This window comes from Kwoniella mangroviensis, chromosome 2, assembly GCF_000507465.2.
Source record: "Kwoniella mangroviensis CBS 8507 chromosome 2, whole genome shotgun sequence".
Lineage (NCBI taxonomy): Eukaryota > Fungi > Basidiomycota > Tremellomycetes > Tremellales > Cryptococcaceae > Kwoniella > Kwoniella mangrovensis.
This window is the reverse complement of record NC_088828.1, coordinates 311,062-335,120: the sequence shown is the minus strand read 5'-3', so window position 1 is coordinate 335,120 and position 24,059 is coordinate 311,062. Positions and strand designations below refer to the sequence as shown.

The window sequence follows — 24,059 nt, the reverse complement described above, 5'->3', positions numbered from 1 at the left end:
CTTCTGGTGTCCAAGTCTCCACTGCAGTCTGCATCTACATATCCAAGCGCTACTCTTTTTCTTCAGCATCAGATGTCAAGGCCGAATTGGTTGTGCGTCTAACATATCTAAGACAATGCTTGGCAGCTTTCCTCAAATCAGTTCCAGAACAATTTCAAGTAGTGTTCTTGAATTGGATACAATCTCCTTTGTTATCTGCCTCAATGTGTGTTAAATCCCAAGAAGGGCAGGACCAGAGTCTGAGCATCCAAATTTAGTGTTCAAGTCCTTCCTAATTGGTCCAGAGCTTTTCCTGAGTTAAGGTGATAAGTTGATTGTTCACATGGAGAGAGAGCATGAGTAACTCCCCCTCCCATCTTTTAACATAGAGACAAGGGTCTGCTCTTGTTGGAACCACTTCCTGTGACTTGAGCCTGGTGTCAAGCATTTGACTGAAGCATCTTGGTGATTGTTTGAGTCCATAAGGGGATTTTTGAAGTAGAAGATAGTATTTGGCAGGTATATTGCTTCCTTCCGGTGGTTCAAGGTAGATTGTTTCCTCCAGAGTGCCCTTCAGGAACGGCTATGATTCCCATACAATCACATTCTAAATCAAAGTAGTTGACAAGTGCCAGAAACACCCTATGAGAGTCTTTATGTGCAACTGCAACATGACGCTCATTAGATTCAATTCCAGCTTTCTGAGCAAAGCCTTCAGCAACTTTAGATTTTGATGGTTGGGCGGTACCTCCGTCTAGTCTCCTTGAGTATACACATTTTGCCTGTGAGAATTCGCATATATGAAGTGCATTGGACAATCCTCCATACCTTTCTTTGACAATTCATCCTTCATTGCTAGTTACCATTGCTCCCCTTGCCCAGACTGTACCGCTGGTTTGTAAGTCTGAGGCTTGTCTGCAGACATAGCTGTCGGAATATGTGATATATCTTTACATACAACACTGAGGATGGCCTTCGTCAACGGTCAAAGTATGTGCGGCGGAGCCTCACTCAAACTCTATGCCGACGTCTCGTTGCGGGGTTATTCCACATAGCAACTCCTAGTTCATTGGGGTTCGGGCTCAGGGCATTACGCACCAGAGTACTATTTCACTTGATATTCATTATGCAGTTGTGTCAGAATAAGTGATCTATCGCTATACGTATAGATTCTCAGTAGTGGCTTCTTGTAGGGGTCAGATACTCAGTAAGGGTTTCTATAGGGGTCAGAGCAAGTGTGGCGGAGCCTCACTCAAACTACATATAGTGGTTGGTACGTTTCACATTGAATAGCAACCCTAGTTGATGGTGCGTAACGCACTGGGACATGGCTTCACTTGGTATTCAGTATATAGTTATTCGTATCTCTTATACTCTCCTTTTCTTTTCTCTTCTTTCTTTACACATCAGATATACTATATACATAGTTATATACGTATATGCACCTCATATATCTCAACAAGTTGAGTGCCACTTTGGTATCTTTTTTCTTCCTCTTCTTTCTTTGCCCATCGGTTCACTATGTACCTAGCTATATGGACCTCACATATCTACGAGATAGCGGCCATAGCTAGAGCAATGTCACCAGCTCTCATATCAGAATCCAATACATTTGACCCGGAAAACCCTTAAAAGTTACTCAGAGCTATATATTACAGATTCATTCATTCTGTAGTCATGATAGTGATATTCATTCCCTTTATTCACCGTGATTACTGCTTCGTATATCTAGTACTAGATTATCAACCTAGAATCTAGCATGCTAGATTCTAGTACGATTTTCTAACACTATTTTTCAAATCTGGGATTCGTCATTTCTCTCCCAGAACAGTGTTTGTGTTTTTGTATACTCAAGGAGCACCCAAAAATGTGGGATTGATCTTCCTTCTCATGGATCAGAAGACCTGCATATCTTACCCATACACGCCGATCTTCCACTCTCAATACTCTTTCTTCTTTCTGGTAAGTATCCTGGGCTCCATCTTTGGTTCAACCTGATAACTTCACTATCAACCATCTTTGCAAGTCTACAGATTACACCAGATAATCAAAGCAACCTACATACACCGTTCAATTCTCACCGATTCACACTATTGGAACGGGTCGTAGCATCCCAAGTACCAGGGCTTCCTGTAATCGCCATAGAATCCTCAGGATTGGTGTCGATTTAATTGATGATTTGACACCGCTTCAAAGTTGTCAAAATCGATTGTCGTCATTTGACGCGTCAAATTGTTGATGCCAGTTATGGAAGCTGTGAACCCACTCGGTTCTCACCGGATCTGACACTTGCTGTGCTGTTTCACCAATATCTGAACTTGTTTGATTGTTATTCTGATGACTGCTATTGTCAAGTATATAAGACTGCTCGTATTCAATTGTTATGGCGTCATACCTTTCGTTGCAGTGGTCTATTGCTTTTGTCAGCTATCAACTCGACCGTTCCAGATGTTGTAATTTGTGTCATCTATCGGTCCAATCGCCAAATTCAAGCTGTTGTTGCCATCATTGACCACTAGTCTGAGTAGCTCAGATGGAGCCATTTCAATTTCGGCACTCTGGAGTTTCTCCCTTGACAGTAAACACTTGCATCTTCCCGTCTCAATTATCAAATCTCCTGAGACTTGAGGTGCTCTTTTGTTTATGGAAACCATAAAATGACCTTCCTCATATTGCGATTTGAGCTAGCTTGTGTTGGTAAGATTTTCTCTCTTCGCCAAAAACCTGTCAAACTTGAGCTTCTTGTTGAGCCATAACCAAGATGTAATCTGCTTATTTTGGAGCGGCTTGTTTCTGTGAGGTATTGTCCTAGTCTCAACAAGTCAGTTTCCCATTACCTACTTCGGTGTCTTTGTATCATATACTTGCCTATCTAGGGGCTATGTTCTGAGGTCTTGGTATCATGAGATTCACCATATTTACTCATAAGACCGTCGATGAGACTCCCACTTTGACGGAATAAGGGCTCTATTACCGGTTAATTAGCCAGCTATTACGTAATATAATTCGTCTGTAGTTTTCTACACCTTGTGGTTTCATTCCTTGATCAAATTTTCGCTTTTCTCTTTCATTCTCTTCTCTTTTACTTAACATGCATTGATATAACTCAACACACTTGTCTTCCAAGTATGTAAGAAAAAAGCATTTAATTGGTACAACTACGCTTTGATCAACATCCTCACCCACTTCATCTTGTTGACCATTGCGGATCACACCAAGTGATCATACAACTGCATCATAAATAAGCCAGATAAGAGATACTCGAATTAATCACATCAATAGACGCTCATCACCATGTCACCGGTATCTCAACAACTCTCGGGTCCAGGATGGTATTGAGGTATAGCTTTGTCATGATTGATGGTGATTAGCAAGCAAAGCGATAGAATTTCAAATATGTAGAATCACACTTTATAAGCTAGATCGACTTTGACGAGATATACATACACCTCGAGTCTCGCAAGAGATCTTATTGTCTGTTTTATGTTCAAGTTGTTCAAGTAGCTGTGCTAATTGATCGAAGTTAGCTGATTGTTTCATCACGTCGCCTAATTGGCCGGTAATGGAGAGTACTCGGTCCGTCAATTCATACTTTCCGGGCATGTTTGCCACTGGACTTCTTTTGTTGTTCGGATTCGTCATTTGTTGTCCTTTCTATCCGCATCTGATTAAGCACATACCTGATCTCATTATACGCTTTAGAATGCTTGTGTTATCTGTCGTGAATCTGGTGGAATTGGTACGTCAGGGTTGACTACATTTGAGAAGAATAAGAGATTTGAGTTTGATCCGATGTACTGAGGGCTTGAAGTTGCATGTCAGCTCAACGAGCGTCCAATTGAGCATTCAGCCTCTGTTTTGATAGTGTTGACAGTATAATTGTATTTCACATCATCAACTTGACAAGGTGATGCCTTTGGTGGGCTTTGCTTCAATGAACCAACCTATCAAATTTGGCTGAGCATATCTGTTGTAGTTATTGTAAACTGTTAGGAGATACCGGTCAACTGAAAAGCTATCGGACCAGTTGCCCAACTATCTTGAGGTGAAGGTAGTCAACCAGTTTTGCTTTCACACATAATCCACACAAACTGTTCAATACATCATCAAGACTTGTATCTACAATTGCAGCCCCTTCCAACCTCATCATGGACAGCGCCGAGTGTGTGAAAATCAGCAAAAGTCTGGAACGCATTAGCAAAATGACAAGACACGTTGATTTCTGTTTGACAATACAGGTGTCCAGTTGCAAGTCAATGAAAAGTTGTTACTAGTGAAAATGGAGAATAAGGCTATGTTAAGATGGAGATGTGAGTTAAGATGGAGATGTGACCTAAGATAATCTGACCCATGAATCCTCAGCCCTCCTAAACAAGATGTATGTACCATTGGTTAACCCTTAAATAAATTACTCTTAGACTGTCTGTAAATCATGTTGAGTTATATCAATGCATGTTAAGTAAAAAAGAGAAGAGAATGAAAGAGAAAAGCGAAAATTTGATCAAGGGATGAAACCACAAGGTGTAGAAAACTACAGACGAGTTATATTACGTAATAGCTGGCTAATTAATCGGTAATAGAGCACTTATTCTGTCAGGCCCATGACAATAAGTGATATGGTTATTCCGAGTATCTCCTATCTAGCTTATTCATATCCATCAATGTATCTTATTGACATATGTGATTGTTTGGTGAAGTCTGCAATGGTCAACAAGATGAAGAAGTGTTTTGAGGACGTTGATCAAAGCGTTGTTGATACCGGTTATATCTTCTATCCTGTTGTGTGGTAGACGCATGACATGCTACATAAAGGTCTGGTTATGAGGAATTCCGGTGAATTTCATAACAACCTCACATATTCCAACACCTCATATATTCCAACACCTCAATCTTCTTCTGGATCTTGAGTCCCTTCTCTGTATCTTGTAGAAATTTGATATGCTCACATTGTCAGAATGAGTGATCTATTGCTATATGTAAAGATACTCAGTGAGGGTTTTCATAGGGGTCAGAGTGAGTGTGGCGGAGCCTCACTCAAACTGTATAGCATCGCCTAGTTGTAAAGTAGGGGTCAGTGCAGAGTCAAAGTAGGGGTCAGTGTGTTATGCACTGGGATAAGGCTTCACTTGGCATTCACTATACAGTTGTCCGTACCTCTGAGACTCTCCTTCTCTTTTCTTCTTTCTACACACATCAGTCTATCATGTACATAGTCATATACGTATATGCACCTCATATATCTGGACACACATAAGATTGATCAAGATAATAAACTCTGCAAACTATCTGAACTTCTACAAAATTTCTACCAATATTTTCCTTAATGACCTGAGCCTTAAGAAGTCTCTCAAAAGAATCTCTTCATAATTACCAGGCATGAGTATGGATAAAGTAGTAAAGTGGGAAGGTCCAAAAGTTGACCCTCATTGGCTTATTTGTCCTCATCATCCATTGATCTCAAACTATTCTATCGCCCTCACACTGTTTCACCCGAGAGTCAACCTCTTCTTCCCTCTTCATTTGTCCCCTGCTGATCTGTATGTGGTATTTATCTCGGTCGTACTTATTGTCAAGTGAGTTGTTCATGCGCCAGGTAAAGGAATGTCAGAAAGGCTACTGCACACAAGCAGCCTAGTAAATGTTGAATGTATGTGTTTCTGTAGTAGTAAATCACTACGTTTGAATACCATCGTCTTCCATCGCCATACTGATCCCTGCCAATTGTAAACGAGCAACTCTCACGGATGCAGAGCCACTTCTAATAGGATATATGTACACAGCGTTGTCAATCGCTTAGGAAGATGGGTTTGCAAACCCATTCTGACTACTCATCCGCCCGCAATGTGCGATCACATCGGATTGCTCAACTCAAAATCTCGCACAATCGCGTAAGTTTGTCGATCTTTCCCATAGCCACATACATAATCTGTCGGAGATGGGTTAATGATCGGGAAGCAACACATTGAAGAGAGAACAGTATGCATGAGGTCTCCATACGTTGCCTGAGATAGACATCAAAGGGGTCAACTTTATAAACGCTTCACGAGTCGAACACGAGAAATCCCAGAGATCCCATCAGTGAGATACGCCTACGAAAGACAAACATCGCGTTCGGGCATCGCAGGATCACAAGCTCGATCCCCCAAGACGATGGCCACCACCCCATCGGTGACGTACAGCAGCCGCAGGATCATTGGCTGCAGTAGCAGTAGTACGAGACTCGGGTCTATACGCTCCGAAACCTGCTGATCGATCCGGAGTGTTCCTACGGAAGAGTTGCCTGAAACGAAGTGGAGGAGCAAGAGGATTTGGACGTCGGAGATGTGTAGGCGCATGTAAGGGAAGGTATGTCGAAATGAACCACCTAGCAGGATGCACCGATAGGCAGGTCAGCGAATACTCCAACATCACAAAGACTGATGCCCGCGGGCGAGGTATTGGATTCGAAGATGGTTGATCTCCTTCCCAAAGAATCCCACCACAAAATTGGAGAGCGAGTAGTGTATTTGATAATCAAGGTATTTACGTACCAGAGATGACCGGAGAGAAGACCCAGGATCCCTCCCATGGCCTTCATAGGGCCACCGGTCAAAAGATCGAGCAGAATAAGAGCAGGCGGGTAGACTGTTCACAGGCGGGGGTGAAGGTACAGAGGATCCGATAAGCGCGACGTAGGATGGCCCGTCAATGTGTAACCGGTACGAACAGAACGTGGGCATAAAGCAGATAGCGTCAGCCATAACTTGTACCTTGGTTCTCAGCATCAACAGATCACTTACGACTAGTTGGTATCGTCAGCAGGCCGAATATTGACACCTTCAGTGTAGGGTTGGCACGACACCATATATATGTTTGAGCATGAAGAAGAGGTCGAAAAAGGAATGGGAGGCCTATCAAGCTATTGAAGGTCTGTTGGACTTGAGGTCAGCTACCGGGTCACATCATCGCCAAGTCGGAGGATGGATCGGCATGGCACGCACCAGGATGAACAGGCCCAGCATCAAGTGTAGCCACGCGTATTCGGCAGTGTTGTTAAGACTGTAAATGCGTGAAAGATTAGCATGGGACGGGATGGGGAGGTATTGTAGACCGATGACTTACTACACATCCTTTTCCATGGCCGATGAGTTTCGATAGATCAAGAAAAAGTCATACAACAGCGGGAACCCCGATCCTACAGCACAGGTCAGCTACCTAAGTCACTCAGATCACGGCACATGATTGGAAGGGGAAAAGAGTCGATAAAGCTTGTGATCGATTAAGGATTACTGAGGTTATCGAGAACGCTTGAAAAGAGCCTTGACGGTGGTTGACCGAGGAGGAGCCTGAGTACTTACCTCCGAAGAAGAACGATGTGAGAGGTCGCCATACCTATCAATGGGATACAGTCAGTGAGACGTCGAAGCGATGCGAGATTAGCCATAATCCTACCTCATACCGACGAAGGATTCTTGGCCATATCAGAGCAGCCTGATGTCAATCTTGTCTGTCAGCTTTCAAAGTGAATGTGAGCGGGGTTCTACGTACTGATGCTGGAGAAACGATACCCAGGAGACAAGGGCTATTAGGGGTGAGAGCATGGTCAGCATGAGGTTCTGATGATAATGACAATAGAGATCGAATGGCAGAGACTCGTACAGCAGGGTATAGGCGTAAAAGGAGGAGGAGACTTCTACCCTGCGACTCACAAAGTGACTGCCGCAGTGGAGATGAGCAGCGTCCTCGTCACCGGCGGAACAGCGTTGATGACGGATGAGAAGTCTGCCATGATGGGTCTCTCCCGTGTGGTAGTGTCAGATGGGGAGATTGGGTTGAATCTTGTATCCAGATGAGTAGCAGAGTGAAAGGTAGAAGATTGTGTTCATCATATATCCGGATGATGATGACGCATGGTCTGACACTTTTTACGTAACACCTCCGCATTGTTGACATGCCTGTCCTAACAAGCTAAATTGATGTATCTCATACATTCTACCTAAATGATCATGAGCAACGACAGAATCGCGAAGATGATAGACTCGCCCATCGTTGACTCTTCGTCCGGATCCAGGTCTGCACTGGACGAAGTGCCGCATGAGTTCAGGGGCTATCAATTGCGTCACAAGCCGTTCGCTTCCCATCCCCCCGCTTCAGGTTGGAAGGAGGGAGATGAGCCCGGTACGTTCAGGTTGAAGCAGGACTATACTCTGATATTCGTTGTGGATAAGCAGAAGGGGAAGGTAGCTTTTGATTTGTTCATGTTTGGTTGGGTGCAGATCCTGACCATCATGTGTACAGGTTTTGCTGGGTTACAAAAGACGTGGTATGGGAGTTGACCTGTGAGATGTGATCGACATTGGCGATGCAGTGCTATTCACTGACATGTTGGGGACTCTTAGCTATAACGGGTTCGGCGGCAAAGTGGAAGATGGCGAGGAAATACACCAATGTGCTGCACGTGAGCTTGAAGTGGGTTATATATCACTCTGTGGACATGATTGGGAATTGCAAGGCTTATATTGAGAATGCAGGAAGAGTCTGGTCTTAGACCCAAACCTGGTGGCCTTTACTACAAAGGCTGCCTGATCAGTGCCCGTCCTCAATCTGCCAAATTGAACAGCCCGGCATGCATCATCAAGATACATTTCTTCGCTTGTGTCGCTTGGTTCGGGCTGCCTATCCCGTAGGTTCATCCTTAGCTCTGTTCGAGTGTGCCGCTGACGAGTAACCTCAGAACTGAAGAGATGATACCCGAATGGTTCGATATATCAGAGGGATTGCCGGTCCATCAGATGGTGAGCTTTAGCTGATCATGAGTCTATCACTGACTCGGTTGTATTGTCGACGCAGTGGCCAGAAGCATCGTTCTACCTCCTACCAGTCCTTCAATCGATCCAGGACGATCAACGTGAAGACCTGTTCCTATCTCGAATAGATTACGAATACATGCGTCTGTCAGATGCACCTACTTCCCTACCAGCGCTCGACGGATCTACTGTACGCAGGTCTCGACCCTGGCAAGATGAGGAGGAGCCAGATTTTGGCGAGTGTCTTAGTGATTGGTGGATGTGCTTTGCATCGTCAAGAGGGCAGATTTCAGGCTAGAAAAAAAAGATGCATGTCTTTCACATATTCTACGTTTGAAACTTTGTTCAACTCTTCAATCCAATTCTTGATTCTGAAGACGACATCTTAGGCGTACAGACTGAGGCGGAGAGAGGTCAGTGACTCGTTCGAGGGGACATTAAAAACCACCACTTACTCGTCATCATCCGCTTCATTTTGGAAGCTGGCTCCACCTTCTTGCGCTTGACCACTCTCGGGGAACTTGAAATTGTTGCCAAAGGATCTCGATTGTTGCAGGGTTGTACTGAACATCTCGTATCGACGGATGTCGGCATCAGATACAGATCGTCGAGCAAATCGCATAGCCTGTTTGATCGTTAGCAATTGTCTCGTATCATTCAGGCTTGGGGATCACTCACCTCTTCGAAGTGGTCACTGCGTTAAGGTAGAAGGTCTGTTAGCCATATGACAATAAACGAGGAACAACAACTTACACTGTGATAGACGGAACCTCATCCTCATCATTGTCAGCGTCCATAAGATCGACGTCACCTCCTTCAGCTTCAGCTTTCTCTTTTCTTTCTCTTTCCTTGCGCACGTCAGCTTCGATACTAGCTCTGATAGCGAGTTTGGCGGCACGTTGACAGATCTCGGTAAGATCGGCACCGGAGAATCCGGCGGTACTCTTGGCAAGGAAATTGAGATCGACTCCAGGGTCGATGGGTGATTTTCGTAGAGTAGCTTTGAGGATGGACAATCGAGAAGTCTCGTCGGGAAGGGGGATATAGATGAGCTGTGAGGTTATCAGTATATACAGTGTTCACGAAGGATTGAAAGCGAACGTACCTGATCAAGACGACCAGGTCTCAGTAGAGCAGAATCGATTTGGTCGGGACGGTCTGATGTCTGGGTCAGCTTTGTCGCGGTGAGAGATGTGAAAGTTGCTCACTGGTAGCTCCGATGATGAAAACGTCTGTAACGCTAGTGTCAGCGGGGACAGCGAACAGGATGGGATAATCACTCACTCTTCTTGGCATTCATACCATCCATCTCGGTCTGATCGAAAGAGTCAGCTTTGATCGATTGCTTACACAGGCGCCACTCACCAAGATCTGGTTCAAGACACGGTCACTAGCACCACCGGCATCACCGCCGGAACCACCTCTGGACTTGGCGATGGAGTCCAACTCGTCAAAGAACATGACACAAGGAGCAGCAGCTCGAGCCTTGTCGAATACGTCTCGTACATTGGCTTCGGATTCTCCAAACCACATCGTGAGGAGCTCAGGACCTTTGATGGAGATGAAGTTGGCTTGACATTCGTTGGCAATGCTACGGGGGTGACGTAAGCGATGACATTGTGGATAAGAAAGATATAAACACTTGCGCCTTGGCTAACAATGTTTTACCAGTACCAGGAGGACCATAGAAGAGAACACCCTTCGAAGGAGACATACCATACTTGAGGAACTTTTCTGGGTGCTCGACAGGGTATTGAACAGTCTCTTGTAGTTCTCTCTTGACTTTGTCCAAACCTCCGATATCGTCCCAGGTGGTGGTAGGGATTTCGACGACAGTTTCTCGAAGAGCAGAAGGGTTGTTGACACCGAGGGCGAATCGGAAGTTTTCCATGGTGACACCGAGAGAGTCGAGAACTTCAGCGTCAATGGTATCTTCGTCGAGATCGATGAGGTCCATCTTTTCTCTGATTTGCTGCATAGCGGCTTCGGAACAGAGAGATGCCATATCAGCACCGACATAACCGTGTGTGTCAGCAGCGATCTGTTCGAGATCGACGTCGTCGGCAAGTTTCATGTTCTTGGTGTGGATTCGGAGGATTTCAAGTCGACCAGTAGGATCAGGGATACCGATGTCAACTTCTCGATCGAATCGACCGAATCGTCGAAGAGCGGGATCGATAGAGTTGGGTCGGTTGGTGGCAGCCATGACAACGACGTTGGAACGAGCTTTGAGTCCGTCCATGAGGGTGAGGAGTTGCGATACCACTCGTCTCTCGACTTCACCGTTGGCTTTCTCTCGTTTAGGGGCAATAGAATCGATTTCGTCAATGAAGATGATAGAAGGACTGTTCTTTTCAGCTTCCTCGAAAGCTTTTCTAAGATTTGATTCAGATTCTCCAGCCATCTTAGACATGATTTCGGGACCGTTGATGAGGAAGAAGAAAGCACCGGTCTCATTGGCGACGGCACGAGCCATCAGGGTTTTACCAGTACCGGGAGGACCGAACATGAGGATACCTCGAGGAGGTTTGATACCGATGGCTTTGAACAGTTGTGGGTGTCGTAGAGGGAGTTCGACGAGTTCTCGGATCTACAAATTACTATGAGCTATGTGGGCAAGAGGAGATATGACGAGGTGCACGTACCTGAGCCAGCTGTTTTCTACAACCACCGAGATCGTCATAGCCTACCGCATTCAAGTTGGCTTCTTCCGCTTCCCTGTCAATTGGATCGCCTTCTGTGTGAATAACCTGTTGCGGCGGAAATTGTGTCAGCTGGATGCAGAAGAAGGTAGAAATTGAACATACCGTATCAGAGGCGACAATCTAGCGAGTAGCGTAAGTCAGCAAGACCTTCTTTGCACGAGTTCAGCAGACTTACACAATATGGCGAAGGATCTACTTCTACCACCTTGAAATCGACAGTTCTCATACCACCTCTGACCTGGAAGACGTCGCCTAGTGGGGATAGATTTTAGCATCTGAATTTCTGCAGAGTAACTCAACATACCTTTTCGGACAGGTCGATAAGCTTCCAGGAAGTATGGTCGAAGGTAGACATCGAACAGATTCCCAGAGAGGCCTAGGAAATCGTGAGTATGAGAAGGCCGAGTTTGAGTATGAGATACATACCTTCGATCGAGTCAGCAAATGGAAGGACGTGGATTCTCTTTCCATACTTGATGTCATTGGCAGGAGAAACGTGGACCAGATCGGCGAGCTTGACAGCACAGTTTCCACGAGCGACTAAATCGATCATCAATATTCATCGACGATCCCACGTGATGAGAATCGGACGCACCTTTGTTCATTGCAATCTTTCCTTCCTCGATGTCATCCTGACTCAAACAGATAAGGACGGTGTCTCTTCTGAGTTTTCCTCGAACTGTCAATCGCAGATCGTCAGCTGGGAAACCTCAAATGAAGGGTTCAGACTCACCAATAACGGTGTCACCTCTATCAGTGGTGTTTGATCAGCGCCAGCTCCATATGATGGTGTAAGATATGCGCACCTGAAAAGACCAAGAGCTTCCATGGTATTCGGGTGGAGGATGGCAACACTGTTGTCCTCTTGAGGACTTTCCTCGACCATAAGTCGGTTGGGTCTGTACGTGGGAGTCTTGAGTAAGCGCGGGGTTCGGTGGCAACGGAAGGAAAGCACTTACGAACGCTTCTGCCTAAGAATGGCAGTGGCGGTAGAGTCATCGGTGATGGGCTGGAACGACATCAGCAATGAGTTCGGTTCGTTATGAAGAAGCATGGGTGAGGAGCGAAGGAAGATATCGAAACGCTGACAAAGGTATCGAAAACTCACCTTGGAAGGGTCTTCGGCCATGTTGGGATGTGTTTATGAAAGTGAGGAGACGCTAGTAGTGAATTTGAGAGTGAGTATGAGATGCTACTGGATGACAGATGAGTAAGATGTGAGATGAGAAGAAGATCATGGAAGAGAGCGGACTAAGGTTAATCGTGGATCACAGTATTCACTTTAACACGTAGGATCAGATACGATGACGAAGTGGGTCCGATCTGGGCGCCACGTGGGGGTGGTCAGGAGCCATTGCGGACATCCCCGCCGCTGCTTCCGATTTAGTCGCCACCATTCGCCACGTAGTATACACTCCACCCACTTAACACCCGCGTCAGCTTCACCGCCACACTCAATACCTGTTACTATGGTATATATATACCCTGTGCCAGGTTGTAGACAAAGACGTCTCGAATTCAATACTAAGCATGGAGATGAGACGCTTGTCCGAGACAGACACAAGGAAGGGATACATACACTAATTCGATACGCATCTATATGTATGTACAAAGTCATTTGTCGGTATGGAAAAGGAGAAACGATGGACATATTGAGCATTGTCACGCACGACATACATACATAGGGTGTCATTGAGTTTGTGCATATGCAGGGAATTGAACAATATCTTGGGTATCATCCTGCCTGTACATGTACAGGTATCGTCTAGCTCTGTATGATACATAACAAAGATAATGCACGTGTACGGCACCATATATCTCTTGGACATGAAACACATGTCCATGCCAAGTATACAATTCGAGACGTCTTTGGCTACAACATGGGATACCATAGTAACAGGGTATATATCATAATATAGGGGATAGGGTGGGGGGATATATAAGGTAGAGGGGCAGACGCGAGGAGTAAGTGGGTAACGTATACAACGAATACTACGACGCTGCTACGGTGACTGCCGAATGAGGTGGCGATGACGATGAAACGGTCAACTGGACCGGTATGTTTCAGGTTGAAAAGAAGGAACGATGACATGGCGATATTATGTAATGTGACGGTGGGGAAAAAATACATAAACAACGCGGTGTTCCGCTCACCCTGCTCACCCTGTTCACCCTGTCACACCAGAGCACATTATTCCCATAGCGTGTTTGCTTTTTGTTTTCCCTCCTGCATACATCCTCATCCTCGTTTCATGTCACTCTGGTCACGATACACACCCACTAGCGAAGAGATTCCCGATTCTCTTGGCTTAGCTCTGTTTTCTCTCTCACACCCTTTTCCATACTCCTGATTGTTCACCCGCACTGACCCTTTTGCGAGCTGTGTTGTTACGTCTCCTTGTTACCATGTATCATGTTACCGCACTGATCGTTTTATTGTATCTGTGTGTGTATGTGTGTGCACTGATCTTTCTTTTCTTCACTCTCCCTCTCCCCCTTGTTCTCTCTTGCATCGTGTATCCTTCATCGTTCGTTGTCCATTGTTCATCGATCAATTCCATTCCTTCTCATTGCATCGCATCGTTCTTTTCATTTCTCATCTCTCTGTATCCCACCTCGCTCTCATTCCCACTTGACGACCTTGCACCGACTCATACTCACTTACGCATCCCCACTCGCTATCGCTACCAACGCTCGTTCACTCATCCACTGACTATCAACCCATCACTCAACGTCCTTTGGCAGGTCCACACCACACCTCAAGCGCATTGATATCCTATCCCCATCATATATAAAACCAACAAAACCCTTCTTGCTTTACCTCCCCCTCGTTATTGATTACTTCACTCCGGATCGACCACTTCCAACTCATTACAGTCCTTACGTTTATACGACAAGACGAACAAAATGAAATTCCAAGTCCTAGCCCTCGCTGCCACCACCCTTGTCGGCCTCTGCTCCTCCGTAGCTGCCAACACAACCCCTCGACAGCCTCGAGGGGATAACTACGCTGCTTCCCTCGAAGCTCGAGCTTACTACCTCAAAGCTCGTCAAGACATCGCCAACAACGCCACGACCGTTGATCCAACAACAATTGAAGACTGCGAAGAGGACGTCGAAGATGACAGTGCTGTCGTTTCCGATCCTTCTGCCCTCGCTACTGTCAACTCTACCGCATCAGCCGGAAACTCCACCACCGTCCCTGAGGAGGACGAGTATGAGGACGAGAACAGTGACTCCGCGGACGATGAAGACGACCTGCCCTACTGTGATGAGCTCGAAGGTGAAGAAGAGGAGAGTGACGGTGATTCATCTACCGCTGTCTCGTCTTCGGCCACTCCTTCCGCTACTCCTTCACAAATCGGTGCTGTTCAAGCGGCCGCTGCCCCGTCCGCCGATGCTTCCAGCGGTGATGAGTCTTGTGGTGGAGTAAGTACCCTTATCCTTTCCCATTGTAGTGATTGTGATATTGACGACTTCATCTTCCAGGTCACCACCGTGTACGTCACTGTGACCGCTGACAGTGACGCCGCGTCCACTCAAGCTGCCGCTACCTCCCAAGCCCAATCTATCACCAATGTCGCTGCTGTTGCCGACCCCACCTCATCGGCATCATCTTCCTCTGCTACTGCTGATCCCGAGGACGATGAAGAAGATCTGGAAGAAGAGGATGACGGTGAATACGTGAGTCAGAGAGTATCTTTCCCGCACTTCCAGGCTGACCAGAATTCTAAACAGGATGACTGTGAGGAGGAAGAGGACGAAGACCTCGTATCGGCCACCGCAACCTCTGCTGGTTTCTCAGTCACTGCCTCCGCCACTGCCGTACCCACCAACAATGCTATCGCTGGCAACAGCACCGCTACACCTGAAGACGATGAAGAGTGCGAGGAAGAGGATGATGAAGTGGTCAGCTCATCAACGTAAGTGCTCTCATAGGCCTACCTCCGAACTACCAGCTCATGCTGCGCTACATCACCAGTCTGACTTCCGTCGAGTCCGTCCCTACCGAGTCAGCCATTGCCAACGTCACCACTGCTACCACCAACTCTACCTCTGCCTCCACCTCTGAATCAGTGTCTGCGACTGTATCCGTTACCGAAAGTGCCACCGACGACGCTTCCTCTACCGTTTCTTCAACCGAAGAAGCTTTGGCCACAGAAACCGCTACCGACTCTGCCACTGTTTCTTCCAGCCAGGAGGCTTCGACATCTGCGACTGAAGCCGTCACCGAAGAATCTACCTCCACAGCCGCCGAGGGTGTCACCATCACCGCTGAAGACGCCACCGCTACCGAGACTCCAGTTGGCAAGAGGCGAATTTCATTCTGGTAAATTCAGTTTCCAAATGATAATGCTCACATCACACATACCCTTCTTCTGGACAATATCCTGGTTTCATTCTTATTCCCTCACTGTATATACACCATAGTCTGGCACAACGCGCTAGCCGCTCTCTGAAGGTCGCTTAAATCAGTTCGCATAGATTGCAATGATTTACATGCATTAATGATCGAATATAATGAATGATACATGGTCGCAGAAACTATTTACAACTCTATCAATCGATAGAGCTTCTTGCATGGCCTATCCGCAAGTCGCTCGGCATCCATCGACAGCTGACCCCATGAGAGATTGGAAATCAGTCTCATATCTATCTTGATGTACAAATAGCAAGAAAACTCACTGCCACCGCCTCTAAGATCACCCATCGTCATAAAACCACCTCCCCCGCCATTTCCTCGGCCTCCCCCTCCTGATCCACCTCCCCCTCCCCCTCCACCTGAGCCACCGCCACCACCACCACCACCACCACCTCCGCCTCCAGGTCTTCCAGATCCATGATTGTTATTGTTCGACTTGGGTGGTGGTCGAATGGAAGGATCTTTCCACGAGGCCGGGTTGACGATGGGCTAGACACAGGTTGAGATCAGTCGACCATTTATCGGTGAAGCTTCGTTCTCGCACTTACACTGATCAGAGTCTCTACAAAGAGATAGAGAAGGGTGACATAATTCGAAGCTTGCTGAGTGATTCTACTGGTCAAGGGTTGAGAACCGATAGTACCAGAAGACGAGATATAATTGGATTTTGCGCTTGACATGGTTTAGGTCGAATCCGTCAGACCTTGCAGGATGCTATATGGAGGAGAGTGACATGCAGCGGCTGAAGTGGATTAGTTGATAGATAGCGAGAAGTATATATGTATGATTGGGTGGCGAGTGGATGGTGATGAAGGGATGAAAGGATGAGAAAGTGATTACAATCGATGAAATGGGTCATGGCTCAACTTGCGTCAAACAACAACAACAACAAACATCATTCACCATTCCTCTCAACATCTTTCATACCACTCAGTTCCTCATCCGGCAAACCATCTCAACATCTTTGGCAGGTCATTCACGTCGTCCAGTATCACCTGTTCCAACAACTCATCCTCATCTATACATCAACGACACGAACCGCACGGTGCCCCTTCCCAACACCCAACCATAAACATCTACCCTTCTCAACCACCGTACCTCTGTCTCTCGCCAATCTGATACCAAGCAAGGTATCGATCATATGCATCAGTACAGCATAGAACACTTGAGACTCCGAGACGCAGTATATCACAGTAATCTCAAAAGATGATGGTGGGGAAGCCGGTCAGTATCCTAATCATCGTTGACCATCGGATCGTCTACCCTCGCTGAAACCTATCCTCACAGCTTTCTCGAAAGCTGGTCGTGCTGGGGGATGGTGCTTGTGGGAAGGTGCGTCGCTGAAATCTTACTTCCCAGTTGCTGACAAGAACTCTGCTTGCGCATGAGTAGACATCCCTCCTGACGGTGTTCACTAAAGGTAAGTCTGTTGGGAAACCTCACCGAGTTACGGGAACTGACATTCCTTGTAGGCTACTTCCCTACGACGTAGTGAGTAAACTTGAGTCTTCTATAAGCTTTGTGCTCATCCACCAACTTGTGAATAGTGAACCAACCGGTCAGTCGTTTTCCCAAGGCACCTTGTCGAGATGAGCTTCGCTAATCATCCTTCATCATTTAGTTTTCGAGAATTATGTGGAGATGATGCAGGTAGACGATCAGACGGTTGAACTGAGTCTGTGGGATACTGCCGGTGGGTCCTTCAGCATGCATCGAGAGAGGCTTTTCTAATATAAATGCACAGGTCAAGAAGACTTTGATCGTCTGCGCTCGCTCTCCTACGCCGATACACATATTGTCATGGTATGCTTCTCGGTAGGTGACTCTCCATGATTCCCCATGTATGTGCCGTCAGCTTACAACTCGGCTAGGTGGACTCTCCTGTCTCATTGGAAAATACAGAATCAAAGGTGGGTCTCCGGGATAGTACACATATCAATGTTTAGGTCTGACAGACGATGCACAGTGGATACACGAAGTCAACGAGTTCTGCCCCGGAGTGAAGATTATACTGGTCGGTGAGTTAAATCTCAAACCTCTTACTTGAAATCCCGCTGACGCCTTGCACAGCTCTGAAATGTGATCTGAGGGAAGATCCAGCGATCAAGGAGAAGCTTGCGCAACGATCTTTACATCCTGTAACATACGACGAGGGGTTATCGGTCGCGAGAGCGATAAGAGCTAGTAGATATCTCGGTGCGTTCGACATCGTCGACCTTTGCCTCAGCTGATACATCTCCCTAGAATGCTCCGCCAAGCATAATCGAGGCGTACAGGAAGCAATCTACGAAGCAGCACGGGTTGCGATAGGTAGTCGCCCAAAAGGTGGTGGGGGCAGTGGTACCACTGGCAGGATACGAGGCAGTGGGTGGAGAGAAGGGCGATGTGTGATTCTGTAACAGAACGAACTATACATTCTACCTGGTATCATCCTATAATATCCGTTCCGAAGTCGATATCCATGTATGTATATAGCTTGATAACAACATCGAAACCCGAATGTTTATTCCAGGGTTGTACCGTTGGGTGTAGCTTAAAAATAGCAAAATCAAAATAATCCGTAATAATCGCGTTCATCATCATTCATTCTATCATTTCGAACCATTGTTTATATATCACCTAGCACCCATCTACGCATCTCGACCTATCCCTAATCACTTGTACATAGCTGTTTCACCCTCATCATCCGCTCTGCGTCAACTCATCGTGTATAGTCGTATATCCAAGGAAAATTCTGAGACTACCTGAGTTGTATCGGGGTGCTGAGCAACCTCGTGAGTAATCCTGTTCTTTCATCCTGAATCCTTTGACTGCGTATCGGAGATCTCTACGCTTCATACGTTCCAGATGCCCCTATCCTCTCTCCCATGCTATGCAACTGCGAACATAGAAGCACCGTGCAGCAGTACTCATGCGAAGAGACTGCAAGGGAAGTTTTCTCCAGCTGATGCATATGCTCTCTAGCTTCAGTCATTTGCATTTCAGTCTTAGCGAACGAATGTCCTCCTCTTGTAAATTTACAAAAGCTGTCAACGCGTAATCATCTCAGTCTGGGTCACTGAGACGCCCTTGGTAGTCTAAGCTCGAACATTGTCGCTCTGAGGAGCCTTCTGTCTGGATGATCTAACATACTTCTTCAGCAGAGCCGAAAACCTCCCATGATCTCATCAATGTCAATAACCACCTTGTAATGCCCTCCGAGGATTCCAACACGTTCAAACCTCGACGACTGTCTCGTGAATGCCAAAATCAAGGACGTTTGAGCAAGTCCAACATGGTACTCCCCACTTCGAGATCCGTCTCAGACTCGTATACCTCCTCCCTCAGTCCTTCATCTCCCATCGCTCATACTAATTTCTACTCCCCTCGATCACGCTCACCCTCTCCATCTAGACTTCAAGGGCCCGATCTATCGAAATACTCTCATCCTCATTCAAACTCGAGAAGGCGGGCCTCCTCGAGCCGTACAGCGATCATCCGCTATTTCAAACCGTATCTCACGCCTAGAGTCATTGGATCTCTCTTCCTTTGGATGATCGCTCTTTGGATGATTCACAGCTTCATTCCCCTACCCATACCCCGTCTAACCAGTCCGGGCTCCTCCAAAGCAAACGCCGCGGACCATCATCTATCCAATCTCTTCCCTCAGCCACCCCTGAGAGCTGGAGATGACCTTTTAGACTCGGTAGATCCTCGTTGGCGACCTTTTGAACCACTCTCTCCTCCGGACCCTCCATTTCCTAGACTTCGACCAACACGATTCTTGCCATCTCGTTGCCTCGAGCAGTGGTTTGCTGACGGAGAGACATTATGTGGTAAAGGAGAGATGGGAGATGAGGAGACATTAGATGCCACTTGGTTATGGGTGAATGGCTCTGATCACCGTTGGCAGGAAAGCATGTTACATTGGCGTCAGAAAGAAGGGGTCTACTCGCCTGAGCATCATTTCCGGTGAGCAACCTTTCGCTGGAAGAATATAGAATCCAGTGGGCTGATTTGTCATAGCGAGCAAAACGAGTTGGTACACTCGATGCGATCCGTTCTTGATGCTTTACCTGGACGTCTTTCAACATTCCACTTGATCCTCGCGGACTACCCCTTCGAAGCTCCAAACGACTTGAGCTTGCTACCAGAGTCCATCCTCGAGGATCTCGAGCAGAAGGTGGCCTCTCACGGTGACCCACGTCACTCCCATCGGTCCCGACAGAATGATAACGATCAGAGTACTGGAAATGATACCGCCAGGTCATTCACGTCCCTCTCAGCCTCGCTCTCTGCTCATCTCTCGTCGACATGGCGAGTGGTACAGACGCCTACATGGCTGGATTTCTCTCGTCGAGATAAGACAAGCCCTTCACACCCCTTCCATCCCTTCTCATCTAATCAGTATCGAGATGCCCGAAATAAACTGGTACGGGCCGAAGCGAATTACCCCACATTGCGATATGCATCTCATTCAGAAATCTTCCACCTGCCAAGCATGGGTCGCGATGGGCTCACCGAGGAATTGGGAGAACGGGAATGGAGAGAGCGAGAATGGAGGAAGAAAGCCCTGCCATCTTTCAACTCGATGGCAATAGAAAGTCGTGTTGGCTGGCTTCCAGGACTTGTGAGTGGTTACTCGAGAGGGAATATGCTCACGTTGTGTAGGCCGATGTCACTCTATCTCTGAACGACGATTTCTTCCTGTTGAGGCCTCATGCGGTGTGTAGCTTAATCCAGAACGGGTATAATCCCCTACTGACGAAAGTCCCTAGGTGTCGGACTTTCACTCTCCACTCTACGGCTCAGTGATCCGTTTTGACCATGGTGTGAGTCTGATTTGAAGTGTTCGGTCTGGCAATGATTGACCCTCTTTCAGTACCACCAACAAGTGCGTCCTATGTTGGATAAGAATCGTTTCAACGATGCTGGTGAAGTCGGTGGACTGTATCACGCAAACTATCTCCTGTCTCAACGATTCCCTAGGCGGTTGAGACCTTACTTCGCTCATGTACCTAAAGTGATCACTCGGGGGCTACATCACGAAGCCAGTCTCATCTTTAAAGAAGCTCTAGCCGAAAGTAGCCAAAGGCGATTCCGAGAAATGATGCTTGGTGAAGGTGATATACAGATGCAGTGGTTGTTGACCTCTCTAAGGGTGAGTGAAAGTCATCAAAGGGTGGCACTGACGGGCGCAGGTCGAACGATGGCGAGAAGCTTTGCTCTGGACATACGTCGTCGCCAATCTCGGTACGCTCGGCGAATCACCCGACACGTGGGATCATCTGGCCAGAGCAGAGTTGAAAGATATGTTTGGTCTCAACGACGATGACGACGACGTAATCAAGATCGAGGTTCATCGAGGCGAGCGATGGACATTGGAACCCGGTCGAATGGCTAGGGCTTTTGAACAGGCCGGGTGGGAAGCACCAAAGGCGACTGATTTCCTATTCTGTAAGTGCTCATCGGTCGTACTGTAGCTAAATCCAATCAGCTTCCATGGACGGACATATGCCTCCTATTCTCAAGGCAGGGACAGATCCTTCAGCCAACGACAAGTGTGTGTTGGATCTGGATCGATGTTTTGGATCTTTCTGGTCAAGAGAGGAGGATGTACCTTCTGGCGATATGTTCAAGCGACTTACTTTCCAATATCCTGAATGTGGTGATTGTCGTGAGTCATGACTCTTCCATCCGATCGATCATGCAACTAAGCGCTCGTTGCTAGTACTCATGGCATTGGTAACTGCCTCCGGACCATTGGGACTATCTGCATTCTTCCCTCCGAAAGGAACGACCTTTGAAACTGCACTACTGTCTCCCGGCCAATCTTACCCAAGATATCTACCCCCACCTCATCTGCCGCTCACGCCGACATGGCACGAAGCCGACTTTTCCTTGGAGGCAGTCATGTCGACGACCGCTCTGCCCGGTGAAGCGGTGGACTTAAGAGAATATACCATGAAGCTACTTTCACGATATCAATACTTGTCTGGTAAGTGGCGAATACTTCAGACGTCACTCATGCTGATGAGTTGCCGTTTCAGCAAAATCTGAATCGCACTTCCACATGCTCAAATCCGCCGAACACGCTCACAGGGTCTTCAAGATGATACAAGACAACCCACGAGTCAGCATCTTGGGGTTGAATGATGATATAGAACAAGATTATGACGAGGTCAAGGGAATCATGCTGGACTGGTTTACTCTGAGATGGCCAAGGAAAGCCGTATGGGAGCGGGGCTGGGATCCTGTGAAAGACAAGCTGGAGGAATGAGCTTTGCTATCAATCTGTATTTCTGTCATCATTATGCATTGCATTGCGTCAGTTTCACAGAATGGTTCTAGTAATACTGTGACAGACTGCATGCATGAGATCATTTACATTTGCGGGGTACATTAAAAATAAGGAGGGAGAACTATCTATATCAATAGATGGTCATGACTCTGTCCAAAGCATCTAGCCTGGTCGAAAGGGAAATATAAATACATTAAAAAGTTCCTTTTGTCGTTCGTGGTATAATCGTTTAACATTGTTTAAGGTTGACTATATGACGAGATATCAGTCGAGATCGTAACAATGGGCAATCATTACGGATCACTCACAATAACTACCCAGGTCGTAGCCGCTTTTACCTTGCATCCAACCGTTACAGAATTGGTGAATGTAGTCGAGGTTGTTTTGGGCTGCACATCGACCTTGACCGGCAGCAGCGGTAGCGGAGCCGATGGTGAGACCAGGTTGCCAGCCGTTGTATGATCCGATAGCCTATTGATTGATGGTCAGCCCGTTCAAAATGTGACTGGTGGAAGAATCAGTCACTCACAGTAAGCACGTTGCCTCCATGAGCTTGGATCAGGTTAGAGAAGAGCTATTTAATGTTGATCAGTACAAACTCATATCGATCTCTATTCTTACATACCTCGGCAGCTCGTCCGATGTTGAAATCAACGTCGTAACAGCTGAGATAAAAACCTTGTCAGTGATAAACTCTCACGACATCTAAGCTGTATCACTCACTTTCCACCAGGAGCACCACCACAGTTGACTTGAGCCAATTGCATCAAACCGGCTTCTCCGTTACCGCCGGTAGCAGAAGGGTTGCAAGTGGATTCTTGCATAGCGAATGAAGCGAGCATGATACCTTTGACTGAAGAGGTGATCATGTGTCAGTGGCTGCTGGCTACTTTTGAGGCTCAAGATACTCACCTCCGTATTGAGCGGCGTATTGGTTGAATTTGTCGATGTAAGGTCCACAAGGAGCAAAGACTCCGTCCGCGGAAAGCTCAGCAGCAATCAACTGATCGGCAGTGACCATAGGAGGGGTCCAACCTGAACCATCGACACCACAGTTGAGCCATCCCTCGGCACCGTTGGGAGAGCTGGAATCGGCGTTTGAAGGACCACAAGTGCTGAGTGATATTGTCAGCTTCAGACCGACTCGTTCAAGCAAATGGAACGAGAGTACGCACCCATCCACCACGCTCAAGATACTTCCTATGATACCCGAGCCAGAGTTGGAATCAGGAGTAGAAGCAGGGGCCCAAGCAGAGGTAGAGGCAGGAGCTTCTGACCAGGCCGATGACTATAAATACGGAGATAGATTGCCTTGTCAATTGATTTTCTGAATCATTTTCGCAGCACGAGGACACTCACTTGAGGTTGACTCCAAGCTTGGTTGTTATCCACATTGCTCTCAGTGGCGGAAGCGACTGAAGAGACAGCGGAGGAAGAGGTTGCGACGGAAGCAGCAGCAGAGAAGGAAGTGGTAGCAGCTTGACGAGGTCGACATTGCTGACCACCTCGTTTCTTGACGGTCTTCTTGATCGCCTTCTTCGCTTGAGCGTGGCCGGCGTTGTCCTTGGGGGAGAGGATGGCTCTAGGAGTGTTCTCACCTCGTTGGATGTTCTGAACGACATTGCTGATCCGACGGTGTCGAAGGTGAGGAGGATGGGGTGAGTGGGCGGACGCAGAGGTCAAAGCGAGGAGGGGAAGGAAAGAGGCAACGAGGGTGATGGTTGATGGTAACATCTTTGAATGAGGGTTGTTGTTGGATTGACGTAGTTTCAATGGGGTGAGGTGCAATATATCTTGGTAAGGTTAAAGAGTGAATACAGTTGGAGATTGATGACAACCTGGCTGTAGGAATGGGTGAGTGATGGGTTGGATTAGTAAAAGGGAGC

General features: G+C 47.0%; 8 protein-coding genes across 8 annotated transcripts; 4 read left to right on the top strand and 4 right to left on the bottom strand.

Moving 5' to 3' along the window:
• Positions 1–6,105: 6,105 nt before the first annotated feature.
• I203_106988 (uncharacterized protein) lies at positions 6,106–7,747 on the bottom strand (the record flags this gene model as incomplete). Its single annotated transcript, XM_019151328.1, has 9 exons — positions 6,106–6,343; positions 6,510–6,603; positions 6,759–6,888; positions 6,960–7,017; positions 7,081–7,153; positions 7,317–7,350; positions 7,411–7,449; positions 7,507–7,540; positions 7,668–7,747. The coding sequence occupies 9 exons, from the start codon at positions 7,745–7,747 to the stop codon at positions 6,106–6,108; spliced, it is 780 nt and encodes a 259-aa protein (XP_018999320.1).
• Positions 7,748–7,988: 241 nt separating this feature from the next.
• I203_106987 (uncharacterized protein) lies at positions 7,989–9,063 on the top strand (the record flags this gene model as incomplete). Its single annotated transcript, XM_019151329.1, has 6 exons — positions 7,989–8,198; positions 8,257–8,297; positions 8,358–8,427; positions 8,490–8,641; positions 8,693–8,753; positions 8,809–9,063. The coding sequence occupies 6 exons, from the start codon at positions 7,989–7,991 to the stop codon at positions 9,061–9,063; spliced, it is 789 nt and encodes a 262-aa protein (XP_018999321.1).
• Positions 9,064–9,216: 153 nt separating this feature from the next.
• Positions 9,217–12,599, bottom strand: I203_106986 (transitional endoplasmic reticulum ATPase; the record flags this gene model as incomplete). The annotated part of the gene is made up of 18 exons (XM_065518111.1): positions 9,217–9,390; positions 9,444–9,459; positions 9,519–9,817; positions 9,871–9,923; positions 9,974–9,997; positions 10,050–10,080; positions 10,131–10,356; positions 10,412–11,355; positions 11,411–11,515; positions 11,573–11,590; positions 11,646–11,722; positions 11,775–11,846; positions 11,897–12,010; positions 12,066–12,149; positions 12,204–12,220; positions 12,277–12,369; positions 12,430–12,479; positions 12,579–12,599. 18 exons carry the CDS (start codon positions 12,597–12,599, stop codon positions 9,217–9,219), a joined length of 2,418 nt encoding a protein of 805 aa, XP_065372841.1.
• A 1,778-nt stretch (positions 12,600–14,377) lies between these two features.
• On the top strand, positions 14,378–15,804 carry I203_106985 (uncharacterized protein; the record flags this gene model as incomplete). Its single annotated transcript, XM_019151331.1, has 4 exons — positions 14,378–14,899; positions 14,960–15,154; positions 15,209–15,393; positions 15,453–15,804. The coding sequence occupies 4 exons, from the start codon at positions 14,378–14,380 to the stop codon at positions 15,802–15,804; spliced, it is 1,254 nt and encodes a 417-aa protein (XP_018999323.1).
• Positions 15,805–16,056: 252 nt separating this feature from the next.
• On the bottom strand, positions 16,057–16,573 carry I203_106984 (uncharacterized protein; the record flags this gene model as incomplete). Its single annotated transcript, XM_019151332.1, has 3 exons — positions 16,057–16,088; positions 16,157–16,382; positions 16,442–16,573. The coding sequence occupies 3 exons, from the start codon at positions 16,571–16,573 to the stop codon at positions 16,057–16,059; spliced, it is 390 nt and encodes a 129-aa protein (XP_018999324.1).
• A 526-nt stretch (positions 16,574–17,099) lies between these two features.
• I203_106983 (uncharacterized protein) lies at positions 17,100–18,292 on the top strand (the record flags this gene model as incomplete). Its single annotated transcript, XM_065518110.1, has 11 exons — positions 17,100–17,117; positions 17,181–17,225; positions 17,286–17,313; positions 17,366–17,384; positions 17,441–17,451; positions 17,515–17,586; positions 17,638–17,708; positions 17,765–17,803; positions 17,860–17,911; positions 17,964–18,089; positions 18,138–18,292. 11 exons carry the CDS (start codon positions 17,100–17,102, stop codon positions 18,290–18,292), a joined length of 636 nt encoding a protein of 211 aa, XP_065372840.1.
• Positions 18,293–19,167: 875 nt separating this feature from the next.
• I203_106982 (uncharacterized protein) lies at positions 19,168–22,152 on the top strand (the record flags this gene model as incomplete). Its single annotated transcript, XM_065518109.1, has 9 exons — positions 19,168–19,844; positions 19,899–20,481; positions 20,544–20,597; positions 20,651–20,704; positions 20,755–20,895; positions 21,074–21,329; positions 21,409–21,549; positions 21,604–21,870; positions 21,923–22,152. 9 exons carry the CDS (start codon positions 19,168–19,170, stop codon positions 22,150–22,152), a joined length of 2,403 nt encoding a protein of 800 aa, XP_065372839.1.
• A 321-nt stretch (positions 22,153–22,473) lies between these two features.
• On the bottom strand, positions 22,474–23,907 carry I203_106981 (uncharacterized protein; the record flags this gene model as incomplete). Its single annotated transcript, XM_019151335.1, has 7 exons — positions 22,474–22,644; positions 22,703–22,747; positions 22,799–22,838; positions 22,897–23,026; positions 23,086–23,288; positions 23,349–23,461; positions 23,533–23,907. The coding sequence occupies 7 exons, from the start codon at positions 23,905–23,907 to the stop codon at positions 22,474–22,476; spliced, it is 1,077 nt and encodes a 358-aa protein (XP_018999327.1).
• Between the last annotated feature and the right edge of the window lie 152 nt (positions 23,908–24,059).